Source organism: Clarias gariepinus, chromosome 1 (assembly GCF_024256425.1).
Source record: "Clarias gariepinus isolate MV-2021 ecotype Netherlands chromosome 1, CGAR_prim_01v2, whole genome shotgun sequence".
NCBI classification, from domain to species: domain Eukaryota; kingdom Metazoa; phylum Chordata; class Actinopteri; order Siluriformes; family Clariidae; genus Clarias; species Clarias gariepinus.
The window spans coordinates 27979150-27993775 of NC_071100.1; the positions used below are offsets into that span (position 1 = coordinate 27979150).

General features: G+C 37.9%; 1 protein-coding gene across 2 annotated transcripts in view; it reads left to right on the forward strand.

Moving 5' to 3' along the window:
• The window catches only part of arap2 (ArfGAP with RhoGAP domain, ankyrin repeat and PH domain 2), an 86207-nt gene that overhangs the window by 32990 nt on the left and 38591 nt on the right, over positions 1-14626 (forward strand). For both annotated transcript variants that reach the window (XM_053513471.1, XM_053513544.1), the window contains exons 13-14: positions 5293-5467; positions 7819-7944. In XM_053513471.1, the coding sequence (XP_053369446.1) occupies positions 5293-5467; positions 7819-7944 (301 nt within the window). The remainder of the gene's footprint in view (positions 1-5292; positions 5468-7818; positions 7945-14626) is intronic.

Sequence of the window (14626 nt, forward strand, 5' to 3'; positions counted from 1 at the left end):
TGTGTGTGTGTGTGTGTGTGTGTGTGTGTGTGTGTGTGTGTGTGTGTGAGAGAGAGAGAGAGAGAGAGACTGGTTGTGTGTGCGTGTGTGCTGCTTTCGCAGCTTACCTGGTAGCCCAGGTGTTAAATTGGGGTTGCCATGGTGACTGGTTTCCACAGATTTGTGAAATACACTACACAAAATCCAGCTCCAAACAATTGAGCTGAGCAAACACAATTGTGTGTGCTGTTTATATAACCCTATAGTTCGGCATCATACCTCAAAAATAATGAAAAATCCACGGGGAATGCATTTTCTTACGTATAAGTCTGCACTAGGATAGTTTTGTTGTTTCTCTTCGCTTTGGAAGCGTTTGCACCATTTGACTGTCCGCATTGTGGAAGGATATGTGTTTTTGTGTTCGTTCATGATAACTACTGTGTAAGCCTCTGCAAAGCTATTTTCTTCATTGCCAGCATCGGCTCAGATCAACAATGCTTCTGATTCTCTGTCTGATGAGCAGGGAAAAAAGTGGATTGGGTGCGTGTATGTGTGTGCAATCATTGTGTAGGACAAAAGTGGTGCAGAAGTGTCTAGGGTGAGTATATGAACAAGAAAGGGACTGGGAGAGTGTGTAAATGAAAAAGAAAAGATTACAAAGTAAACTAGTGTTTGAGATGAGCTTGTTTACTGTATGTACTCGGCTCAGAAGGGTGTCTGAGTGGGTAACCTTGTTGGAGTTGTTAATCTGAAATTCAGTTTTTAGGGATTTTAATATACGAGATGAGCTTGTTTACTGTATGAACCCTGCTCAAAAGTGTGTCTGAGTGGGTAACCTTGTTGGAGTTGTTAATCTGAAATTCAGTTATTAGGGTTGTTGATATGTATATGCACAGGAACTGATGCTGACCTGGCTGTTGCATTCTTGCAAATTCAAGGATATTTGGAAGAATCATTTACATTTATTTTTAAAACAATAGTTTTTTTCTGTGTAGACGCTTGTAATGAATTTAAGCATGCATGTCCGAAATTATAAATTGTAATTTGAGTTGTGCATTCGTAAATTTCCATTTGTTTGTCGTAAACTATTATACTCTGAACATCTAGTGTGTACATACGGTATATAAAACTGTGTGTTTGGTTCTGTTTGAGTTGTTTATCCTGTTATTCACTGTGTATCTGTAGAAATTGGCTTGCTTTTAAACCCTAATCCATTCAGTTATATAAAATGCCTATGTGAATGTGTGTTTGTGTGTTTGGGAGGGTGTTGCTAGCTGTCTGGAAGTCCTTGTTCTCTGTCGGATTAGGAATGTTTGGGCTGGATCGATAGAGGACGCGAGCTGCAGCTTTTCACATGAAAGGCAGCGTTAGGTAGCATTACACTCTCTCTCTTCTGCGTTCTCTCTCTCTATCTATCTCTTTTGCCTTCCCTCCCTCCCTTTCTCTCTTTCTCTCTTTCTGATTGTGTCTGAAGCCTACTATTCTGTTTATCGACCGTCTCTTTTTCCATCACATTTTAATTGGCCTGCTTGCATTCCTTCTGCTCGAGCCTTGTTTCCTTTCAAATACTGTCCTCAACTATTATTTAGGTGTCTATTGCAAGAAATTGAAGCTCTTGCAGGTTTTACACAAGATTTTAGATTCTTTCCCAGAATATCAAGTGTCAGGATGAATGGATACATTTTAGCTCTTGCAAGGAAAAAAAAAAGTGCTATAAAGCAGAGCGATGAACCATAGCTGGACTGATGAATTTTAGATAAAGTTTATAAAATGCATTTTTTTTAAATGAATTATTTCACCTGATTTGTGTGAAATCTACTCTATCCTGCACCTCTTTTTAGTCAGAGATGGACTCCTGACAGGCAACATCAGTGTGTTATGCAAGTATAGGCAATGTAGCATTGCTTTAGCAAGGAAAGGGTTTGCATGTGTAGGCTTAGATGTGCTGCCAATTGCATATTGATAGGATGTAATTTTTTGAAATAATAATTTAGAAGTCTCTAAACCTGTTTGTACCGTCTAAATTACATTTATTTGTGAAATTGCTGCGTTAAGCATTTTATTATTCAATTTAGAAAAATCGTGGTCTCTCAAACTAATTTTGGATTACTTTTAATTACCTAACAGCAGCGCGTGGATCTGTATAATTTCTCAGGGAAATTAATAATCATCCGATCTTGTGGCAACAGCAGGGGGCAAATCCTTCGAATCCTGCAGATACAGATCAAGAGCTTCATTTAATGTGATCAAAAAAATGTCATCTCTGTGACTTTAACCATGGCGATATCGGATGGGTTGATTTTATGACTTTCTCACACACAAATCTCTGGATGGACTAGGAAGTTTAAAAACTGGAAAAAAGACCAGGTACCCTTTTTTTTAATTGTCTAGTTTCAGTTACTCTTTTTCCATTATAGCTTTAAATTCCTGTTCTGACTGGAGTGGATCTGCTGATGTGATCTGCTGGTGTAGCGTCTACCACAAGGTTTGAGGTGTTCTGCATTCTGAGATGTATTTTTGCTTGCCACAGTTGCACAGAGTGGTTATCAAAGTTATTGTAGTATTTCTGTCAGCTTGAACCTGTCTGGCCATTCTTCTTTGATGGCTGTCATCAACCAGGCATATCTGCTTTGCAGAACCACTACTCAATGAAATTTTTTCTGTGCTCTAACATTCCAAACCTTGTTCAGACTTCAGGGAAATCTCACTTGTTTCGCAAATCTGATCTTTAGGATTTCCTGTCCACCTGGTTATTTGTAAGTGATCAGTTTGGATTTGGCTTCGTTCAGACTGGCAGCGTAAATGTGACACATTGTCAACCTGTCTGCATCAGTAGCTGTAGTAATGACAACAGAGGCTTTCATGCAGCACGATATTTTTTCATATATTGCCTTGTTTCCTGTACACTACATTTCATCTAGCTTTGCTGTACTGATGCATCCTCCCAAAATGCTAGCCGCCGTTTCACTTTGTCTTTTTTTAAAGGACTGTTGCTCTTCATTTCCATACTGCGGTTAAGTTGGTATGCTTTTGGAGGTCACAGAGCTTCTTTTTTCTGCTGTCGATGTCTATTACTGTGCCCTTGAATTTTCCATGCGGCTAAATTAACCATGTTTTCAGGAAGAGCAGCTGGCTTAACTGCCATATTTCCATCTTAATTTTTTTCATTGTTGTCCCACTTATTTTTCAAAGTCCATACCTTGTGATTGTGTGCACTTGGGCTTCTCCATTGACGTAATGGACTGTTTACAATCTGATTTGAGATAGGAAGACCGTCCAGGCTAAGACACATCTTCAGGAATCTGAATTGCTTCTGATTTTAAACCCTATCTGGATGTGGGCCAAATTAGATTTGGACTGTAGAAGTCAGATTCAGTGCAGATTTTTTACTTTTGAGGTTGGTTGAAAACAATCTAATCTCAAACTGATTCTAATTTGGAAATGCCAAAAAACTGGCAGTTTAAAAAAGGCCTTAGTAAACTCTAGTGAGTGTGGTGCATTAAAATCTCTGGAGGTTTTTAGGAGTTCTATAGTAGTAATACTCAAACCAGCTCTGTTTGGCACAAAAAGTCATGCCATGGCCAAAATCCCAGAGATCGCATTTTTCCATTCTGCTGGTTGGATGTGAATACTGCACACACCACAATGTCTACAGTGCAACTGTGCACCCTCACCTTCAGAACGCTTCAGTTGTCATTTATTTACACAGCTACTGTATTACACACTTTACTGTAGAATGTCCTTTACTCAATTATTTGTCACTTTGTCACAGTTTAGACAAAATGATGGCGGGTGTTGAAACTTAAATGATAAACAGCAATACCAACAATGAAGCTATTTATTTAATTTTCATTATTGTTAAAGTGTCTCAGAACTGGACATAATAAATCCCTAATGCTGATTTTAGATTTTTAAGGCCTTTGATATTTAGTGGCTGCTTTAATATATTTTCAATATACCATATATTAAAAAGTTTTATTCTGAAGATTGTTTTTGACCCCTTGTTTCTTAAAAGAAATACAGTGAAAGTTTTACTTCTTAATGCAGCCTCAAATGAACTCTTCCTAAAGTTTTTTAGGTGTTTGTGTGTGTGTTTGTGTGTGTGTAAAAAAACATTCCAAATGATTTAGACATTTTTAAGTAATCAAGTTTGTTTCAGCTACTGCGTTATTTGATGGATGATAATTTAGCACCAAAGGAATTCTGTATATATTTGCAGTAATAGATCAGTGCATTCATTCTCTCAACTGGGGCAACCTGGGGCAGCAACTATAACTTTAACTTTTTTTAAGAAAATTAAAAAACATTAAAGGAATTGCACATGTCCCTACTTTTCTGGACTCCATCTGCCGAAGTTGTAATGGAAGATCTTGAATTGCTTGGAAAAAAAAGGCCATCCAAGGCTGACAAAAAGTGATGATCTTTTATTTTTCCCCCGATTTTTTCCCTAATTTTAGTCATGGCCAATTCCTCCCCGTCGATACCATTTAGCCGGATGGGCCAAAGACTATCACGTGTTTCCTCAGAACCGCGTGACACCAGCCGACCGCATCTTTTCGAACTGCTTGCTCACGCACCGTTAGGGGCGGTGTAACACACTCGGAGGAAAGCGCTAGCCGCTCCTTCCGCCTGTGCGAGCTCACAGACGCCCCTGTTGAGGGCTGTAGAGCTGTGATTAATGTGGGAAAAGAAAGTACCTCTCATCCCTCCCCTGTGAGAGAGCTCGACCAATCAGCTCTCTAGGCCTCCGGTTGTGAGAGGTAACAGCATCACCCGGGGATCGAACCAGCGATCTCCGGATAATAGGGCGAGCACTAGTGATAACTAAAGTGATTATTTTAAGGAACCAACAACACAGAGTGTCCTAATAAGATATTGAGCCACCCAAACTGCTTCAGTGCCCATTGGTATTACCTCTTCAAATTTGTGTACTGTTCCTGCATTAAAAGGATCTCCTGGATGAGAATCTTCCCACAGGCATAAGTTATATAGAAGTTGAGTCATTTCAACTGGACAGGCTGACAGACACTCTGTGTAGACAGACTGTAAACAGACTGGAGAAGCTACTTTAAAAAGTAGTGAAACATCACCATTTTTCTGCAGGATAATTCTTCAGATAGAAATGATCCTTTATGCATTTGCAGTGACTTTTTTTTTTTTTTTTTTAAGTGTGCAAGTGGACCGATATCATGGCAACAAAATTGCCCAAACATCTACAATCATGACAAAGCTAACGTTCTTTCGTCACTTTTCTGAGTGTTATGTGTATGCAGGATCTACAGGATATGATTGGCTGTTTGTGTCTGTTTCTAGGCTTTGTGTTCTGCAGTCCTCCAACCTGATGTATTGTTGACCATGGCGTTGGTGTTCAGCGGGGCAGATGTAATGTGTGCTACAGGGGATCCTGAATACTCCACTCCTTACCTGCTGGCTCAGAAAGCAGGCCAGAGGCTGCAGATGGAGTTTCTCTATCACAATCAACTCTCAGGTGTGTTTTGCTTCAGTGCTTGTCCTCCCCTTACACTGACATGATCTCTGTCAATAAAATTGCACACTCTATTTAGTCCTTGGGTAGCAGTCGTGCAGCGAGATGGTGACTGTATTAAATTAGCACATGTAACCTCAATTCGCATAGCTTCTATGTGTAATAATATATGTGTAAAAATTGCCATATGGTCAGGATGCTTATATGCTATCAGGGCTTATAAATATATTGTTTTTAATACTTGATGTCCTAAACATCAGTCAGGCAGCTGTATAATCATTTCTTTCTTAGATTTTTTTTTTTTTTGTTGCAAGATTTATTTTAATTCCTAACCCGTAATTTGTACTAGCAGCTACAAATTAATCATGCAAAATGATTTTCAAATGTTTTGAGGCATCGTTTAAAAAAAATTCTGGTAGAAAATTCCTCTATTCAACTCCAGCAATGCCTCCAGAGCCTATGAACACTGTGTATGAGGTGACTGCGTTCTGGTAGTTAGAAGCCCATAGACATTGGAGTCTGCCTGGGATTAAAAGAAAAAAAAAAAACATTTAATAATCATTTTGTTATCGTTCCTCTATTTAGGAAACTCTATCAATCACCAAGGTTATTCTTTATTAACATTGTTGTTCCAAGTGTATTTATATCAGTTAATTGCTGTTAATTAAATCACTAAGAAACAACTAATAAAACTGCAGATGGAAAAAGCAGAACCATTAACGAAAAGCATGTACTGTAAGCTGTGTAGTTCCATGAAGTAACAAATGCACAGTGTAATGCGCTCCAATGCAGCTCCACCCAATTTAGAATTCTGGTCTTGTTAAAGAAATAAGGATTATATTCAAAAGGGGATGTTTGACCTCTCAGCAGGGGTCAAGGCCATGTTTTCTCAGGAACCCGATTTGTTTCGTTATTTCCCGCTACCATCGTAATTGGTTTTTGAGGTCACCCGGTTGTTATAGCAACAGACTTTTGTCACTGGCGGATGACACCCTCCCCCACCGGCCAACACCCACACACCCTCTTTTCAAGAGATCATTTCCTCTGAAAGCACCTTTAATTTGTGCGTGGTGTGTGTGTGTATATATATGTGTATAAGTGTGTGTGCAGAAGTGATTAGATTGAGCTGTTCCTGTGCTGCTCATCCGAGGCCTCTTCAGAAAGTGTGCCAGGTAGCCCAATTAGTCCATCCTCACAACACAGAGGCCCAAATGTTTACCAGTGCTCTTTCGGTATTGTGCTAACATCCTTAACAGCGAAGCAGCACTGAGGCCGCACAGGAAACTCCACAGTGTCCATATGGATCTGGAGCCTCATTAACTGCATAGTGTAGCTGTGGGTGTGTGGACCTCACTTGAGTAACAGCCTGATATTGTCCCTGACAGGTGGGGACACTGAAACACAGATATGTACACGATTCTGGCAGAGACGCCTCTATTTTGCTCCTGGTTGTTGTTGTGCAGTCATGTTAACATATTTATACATTTCTGTTGTCTACAAACCATCTTATTGATTTCCATGCTGAAGAAAACAGATCATATTCATAAGCAGATCTGATAATTATTTAAATTCAAAATATGCATGCAGGACTACTAAGACCCCCGAGTTCTGCTTATCGCCTCTCTACCTCATTATCGCTTCTAATACCCCTCGTTTTAACAAAAAGAGAGGGGGCTGGTGGCTGGAGGGGAGAGATGGAAGGATGGCAGAGATACTTCAATTAAAAAGGCTTTTCAATTAAAGTTATTTGAACTTGAGCCATGAAAGAGGCTGGAGGTGCTTGATAAAATCTCGCAGGTATTGCCGGCCCTCCCGAAGAAAATTGAACCTGTGCATAGCGGCTAATTGAATCTGAAACCGATAAGGGTGAACCCTGCAAAGATGTTAAAAGTGAAGGATGAAACGGGAGGGAGGAGAGGAAAGTAACACGCAGTGGGGTGAATTCCAAAGTTCTGGTTGTTAAAAAAAAAAAAAAAAGTTTTACTGGTGTTCTCCTTGAACTTGGAAGAGAGTGAATAAATATGGATATGTGGAAATGAAAAATAAGTATGAAGTAGCTCTGGTTATCGAGAAACGTTTGAGGTGGAAAGGCTCTGTTGAGCTGACTTTGTACTTTTAGTGATTGTGCTGTAACCTAAGCCAGTAGAGAATAATGAACTGACTTTAAATTGACTCGCTGAGGATTGGATTGTGCTTTACCACACACACACACACACACACACACACACACACACACACACACACACACACACACACACACACACACACTTTAAGCTCTCAACACTTTATTGGATTATTCCTAATCAGTTCTTTGATTCCTCCTGCCTTTTCTTCTCTCCTCCTTTTTCTCTTAGAGTTTGTAAAGTTGGAGATGGTAGGTGCCAGAAGATCCTCAGTAGACATTTCTACCTTCATGGATGGGTTTCTTTACTGTTCGGTCAACATGCTGAAGAGCACCCTGAATAAAAAAGGGAGAGATGGTGAGTCCATAATACACAAATCTATTGGTTATTTCTCCCGGACAAAAAAAAAAAAAAAGCCAGGCATGAAGAATCCATTCTTTTATCAACTCGATGTGTTTTTAAACCTAAACCCAGGACAATGTAAACCTATATTGAATGTTAATGTCCAGGCTTCATGTCCAATTCAGACATTTTCTTTTTTTTTTACGTTTGCCACCTCAAGTGGTGACTTTCTTTTTTTTTTTAGTTATTGCTTTTTTTGAGCTCATCTTTATATAATCAAATCCGTAATACAGAACAGTATTTAAGTAAATAAAACCTTTTGGAAACTTAATAACTGGTTGTGCTTATATCCTAATCAGATTCTAAAATAGTATTTGTTTATTATGCATCCAACTAAACCTGTATATTACATGCCACAATAACCTTGTTAAGGTTATTTATTAAAGACTCATATGCAGTCCTACAAAAGCATTAACTGTAACTCCAGTTAATTACAGTCAAATACATAAGTATTTTTATTTTTTACCCTGCGTACACCACCAGAATGTATTTAAAATGAATCAAGATGTCATTAAAATATACATTTAAGCAATAATTTAAAGCACAAAAACATTGCATTAACTGCCCAGCTCTAAAGTAATGGAAGAACTTAAAATCCCTAATATTAAAATAATTTAATACTAGATGTGCGACTTTGCTTATGTGGAATTTTTTTTCACACATATAAGCGTATTTTTAAAATGTACAACGCCATCTGTTAAATTTTGGAATTAACTTAAACTTTTGTGTTCCAGTGAAATGCGTGGAAGTAGATTCCAATTGCACACTTATAAGTACGTATTGAAAAATGTACAGCGTCATCTGTTAAATTTTGAGATAAACTAATGATTTTTCAAGGTCGACTTTATTTTATCTATTTATTTTTTTAATGATATAAGGGCAATTTCTATTTCAATTATATTATATATGATGTGTAATATATAGCTATTAAAAAAGTAGAATATCTTCTCTTCCCGTGGGCTGATTGCGATGAAACAAAGCCTATATACACCTCCAGCCAAATACACCTGTGAAAACCCCATAGAAATCCGATTTTTAGAAGTTTTTATGTGATGCGTGCATAACAAACGGAGAAAAATTCATATATATATATAAAATTTATATATGGTCTCACAGTTAACAGTGCATGTCAGAGAACAAACCAAGTCATGATGTCCAAGGAATTGTTTGTAGACCTCTGAGACAGAATTGTATTGAGGCACAGATCTGGGGAAGGGTACAGAAAAAATTCTATGGCATTGAAGGTCCAGATGAGCACAGTGGCCTCCATCATCCATAAGTGAAATAAGTTACTGTAGGAACCAGCAGGACTCTTTTAAGAGCTGGCCGTCTGGCCAAAGTGAGCGGAGAAGAGGAGAAGGGCCTTAATCAGGGAGGTGACCAAGAACCAGGCCTGCACGGTAGAGTGGATGATCAAGAAAAGGATGATCAAGAAACACCATCTTGTGACATACTCAAATGACTTGAGGCTGTAATTGGTGCCAAAGGTGCTTCAACAAAAAAAAAAAAAAGTTTTTTCATGGTCTGAGAGTCCTTCAGGTGACTTTTGGCAAACTACAGGCAAACATGTGCCTTTTACTGAGGAATAGCTTCCGTCTGGCCACTGATTGGTGGAGTCCTGCAGAGATGGTTGTTCTTCTGGAAGATTGTCCTCTCTATGCAGAGAAACACTAGACTAACCATCGGGTTTTTGGTCACTTACCTGAGTAAGGCCCTTCTCCCCCGACTTCTTTCACTCTTGCCTAAGTTCTTCCATTTACGGATGATGGAGGCCACTGTGCTCATCTGGACCTTCAATACTGCAGAAATCTTTCTGTACCTTACCCCAGATCTTTCCCTCGATACAATTCTGTCTCGGAGATCTATAGCCAGTTCTTTGGACTTCATGGCTTGGTTTGTGCCCTGACATGCGCTGTTTACATGTGGGACCTTATATAGACAGGTGTGTGTCTTTCCAAATCATATCAAATCGACTGAATTTACCACAGATGGGCTCCGATCCAGAAACATCTCAAGGATGATGAGTAGAAAGAGGATGCACCTGAGCTCAATTTTAAATGCCATGGCAATAGTATGTACAGTACATGTGATTTTTATTTTTTTTTTCTTTCTTTCTGATAAATTTGCAAAGATTTCAAACAAACTTCTTTCACGTTGTCATGATGGGGTATTATAGAATTTTGAGAAAAATAATAAATTCATTAAAAAAAATAATCCATTTTGAAATAAGGCTGTAACATAGAAAAATGTAGAAAAAGTGAAGCGCTGTAAAAATTTTCTAGATGCATTGTAGATACAGATTTGGATAGAAAAATGCTGTGAGTTGCTTTGCCAGGCTTTTACTGTGACTGCCTTCGGGTGCTGCTTGATTGTGTGTCTTTTTATTTGTGTTTTTGTCTTCAGTAATTGAAAAGCAGGTTCAATTGGGTTGAGGGCAGGTAACTCTTTAGGAACATTTCATTTCTTTGTCTTGGGTTGCTTTCACACTGTCCAGGCGTGAACTGGCAATCATGAAGTTCAGGAATTTTCCATTGGGTCACTCTTGAAAAGACAGTCTATTTTTTATTGTTATTTTTGCCAACCCCTGCATTATAACGTCTATACAGATGGCTCATCTCAGCTGCAGAGACATGGCTTGTCCCAGAATATAAACCATAATCGCAGGTAGCAGTTACCATCAGAACTGAAAGTGTCTAACACTTGAGTTAGACACTTTCGATGAGTATCGAGTGCTCAACGCCGAGACATTAATAGAAAGAGAAAACCTGTGGCTGGTCAGGTGATGTGGAAACATTGCAGCAAAAAAAGAAAAGAAAATACAAAGGCTCTGCTGACTGACAAGGATGTGTGTAGGTTGTGTGCAGGTGATGGTGAGGACAGTGGTGATGAGAGGAATAAGCATGTGCTGTATCATGTTTGCATACTATGTGCTGGTAATTAGCTAAATAAAGTTCATAAAAACAAAATGTCTTGGTAACCATGGAGATTTAATGCTTAAGTCCTGCTATAGGTTTAACAATTGCAAGGTTTAACTATCAGACATGCATGATGGTGCAATAACATTTAGATTAGTTTATGCTGAATTTCCCAGAAGTATTCGAAAATAGACATCAACTTTGATTGTAAATTGGTTAAATACACTTGTAAATTTAATAGTTTTTTCCAGATTTTTTATTCTTACTATCTATAAGGCATATTTTCAGTTGAGCCCAGCAATAAAAATGATTTGTGAAATACTTATTCTACAATCTAAACAGGTGAATGTTTAAAAAAGAAAGGAACAAATGGAGCAGGAACCAGCACAGATCCAATTATAGTTGCTCTATGGAATGTTACCCTGTTACTGTAAAGTACTGCAAAGTACAGTAAATCAGAGCACAAAACATCATTCATGTAATCAGGTTCAGCTACTCATTCAAGTTAATTATTGTTGCATTACAAAAAATGCACTTACAGGTATACTCCTATAGCAATTACCCAGATGACCAGTAATTGTTGTAACCTACTGTAAGAGAGGTGGCTATGTTGTGTGAACGTTGTGTGCTCCTATGGATAGTGTCTTCTGGTTCTAATATTGTTCTGTGTTTAAACATAGACATGTGTTTAAACATTTAAAATAATCCTGATGACAAGTCAAATTAGGTGTAGAATATTATAATTAACTTTTTCCTTTTGATTACCTCTATCACCATGGCTTCTAACCTTTTTTGCAACACAGATCAGTTTTATATTAGACAAATTCATGCAACTAATAATAAAAAATTCAACATACCATAACGCTAAATAAGTGGGAGCCTGGTTCCCTGTGACAAGTTGGTCCCACCTAGGTGTGATGGGAGACAATCTTTTTGTCCCTTTGCTCCGTAATTTTGTTTTCGTAGCTGTCACTGCAGAAAACCCTGCTTCACAAAGATAGGTTGTGGGAAATGGAAGCAGGGTTTTCAGTGCTTTTGTGGCGATCTCGGAATATTCCGTCTTGATTTTAATCCACAAAGTTGCAGTTGTGTCAAACATACTTTTTAGGCCAAAACTATTACTGTATACAGAGCGGGCTTGGAAAATGTGAATCATCTGTTCTGATAAACCTGTAATTTAGGTAAGACTCTTGGCATTTTCTTTTAATGTCGCTTTATTTGTTGGCAGTTTTTGCTGTCTCATTATTGGATATATTACGATATTTTCCCTTTTTCAAAAAAGCTTTACTTAAATAATAACAATATAAATTTTTTACTCATATTAGGTAGAAACATTAGTTTAATTTTATTGGGCATCAAATCCGAAAACCGAGAGAAATGTTGGCAAGAGGTACAGATGGAAGCGATTAGGGAATAATTTGATCATTGTTCTAAATAAAACAAATTGCAGATCCTAATAGTCAATAACATGGAAATAAAATGTAAAAAAGAATATATATATATTTTTTAAATTCCTTCTTTCTCTGCGGCCTGGCACCAAATCACCCACAGCCCAGTCCGCGGGGACCACTTCTCTATCATAGTAACATCAGTAACACATGATGTGTATTTTGAGCCCTTCCTGTCTTTCTCCACATTCGTCTTTTCCAAACATTCTAGTACAGAACTGGGTGTTTTTATTTAGATGTTTACTAGTTGAATCTAATCTGGTCTTTCTGTTCTTAAGTGATAGCTGTAGTTTGGTTCTCGAAGTAAATTATCTGTATTTATGTTTATGAAGGTCTCTCTTGATTGTAGACTTTTGACAGTACACTTACTACCCAAGAATGTTCCTGACTAGATGTTTTTTAATCTTTCCTTCACCAAGGCAAGAATTTTGTGATCATCTACAAAGCCTATATGTTACCTCAAGCCTGGCCAAATACACCTGTAAAAACCCCATTAAAATTTGTTAAGTAGTTTTTATAAGATGCCTGCACAGACAGACAGACAGAAATTCCAAAAAACATCTTAATGTGTTATTATTCATTTTGCGTCCCCCCAAATTATTTTTTTTCTAAATATCTTTAATGTATAGACACGCCATATATGTACAGATTATTTTATTTTAAATCCATTGTGGCAATTTACGGACAAAATAACCAAAACTGAGTCAGTGTCCAAATATTTATAAACCTGATTGTATGTGGTGTGCCTAAATTGCCCAATTAATTGCTAAGTTTGACCTACATTTAGGATGGGTTGAAATTGTTCCAATGTGATACCCTTTGTAAATTTACTAAACAACCTTAATAAACCTTAATACCTTAATACTACTACTACTACTAATGATAAAATGCACTCATGTCTACCTCTCGGTTATTTAAAAAGGTGATTTATGCTACAAAAAAAATACAACCTTTTTTCTCGAGTTGTGCTCAGTTTCGTCTAAATAATTTCTTTGCATTATTCCTAGAGTGCACTTGCCTCTTTTGATTCCGCATCTGTTTATCCATTTCCCGCAACACCTATGCAGAAGCTGGTGATACATCACTTGCTTTGTCTCTTCATTTTCTCCTGAAGATAAAAAGTGCTTTTAACAGAGCCGAGAATTGCATCAGCGTTCGTTTAAGACACTCAACACATCAGCGGCATCATCATTTCCACAAAGGTGTTACTCTTTAGAGAGCTTAAAACTTTTATTCGCTCCTCATGTTCTCTTCTGTCTCACTGTAGCTTCTCATCAACATCTGGACTGGGGCTTTGGGCCAGCTGGTAATTACAGAGAGGGGGTAAATTTAGAGTTCTCCCCAGGGAGAGGAAACAAAGTAAGGCCCCTATATTCAGTTTACACACACACACACACACACACACACACACACACACACACACACACACCTTAAGGTAGGAGGAGCAGCTGGAGGCTTCTATCCTCTTGAGAGCTTTTGCTTTCTCTGGATGCCTCCTTATTGCACCCCAAGGGGAATTTGTTGTTGCTACAGCATCCTGTCTGATTTTTCTCTCTTTTATCTGTGAGTGTTGACGAAAGTGGTTCTTACAGCTGGACTACATGTTAGGAAGTGAGTAGAGGGTCAGTTTTTTTTTATCTAAAAAAAAAAAAAGAAATACTCTTGATGGAAACGTTAGAAATTAATCCATGTTTAATGTATACACCTATATGTTTTTTTTATAAAAGTTACAAATATAAATGCACAAGGTTAGTGTTTTAGAGTTTATCTGCAACATAAAAAAATGGATTTCCAACTAGGAAAAAAAACCTTCTGAGCACGATTGACTGATTACAGCATTAACAGTAAACAACAGCTTTTTCATTTTAAAATAAATTCTGCTATATTCGTTTCAGATCAGTCAAAAACACTGCTTTGACAAAGTAAATAAACACTCACCCTCTACCTATTAGAAACATCTGTACACCTGTGCATTCATCAGTCTAGAGAGTGACGTGTGTAAAAATACTGTACTTCAAACCAGCCCATCTGGCACCACCAGTCATGCTCAGTTAAAGTCATAGAGATCATGTTTTCTCTATACTGATGTTTGACGTAAACATTAAATGCAGCTCCTGATCCGAAAGTGCTTGAATTTTTGCATTGTGCTCCTGTCACATGATTGGCTGATTCGATAATTGCGTAAACAAGCAAGTGTACATGCGTTTCACATAAAGTGGCCTGTGAGTGTATATCGCTAATCTCAGTTATATGCCCACATTTTTGCTAACAAAA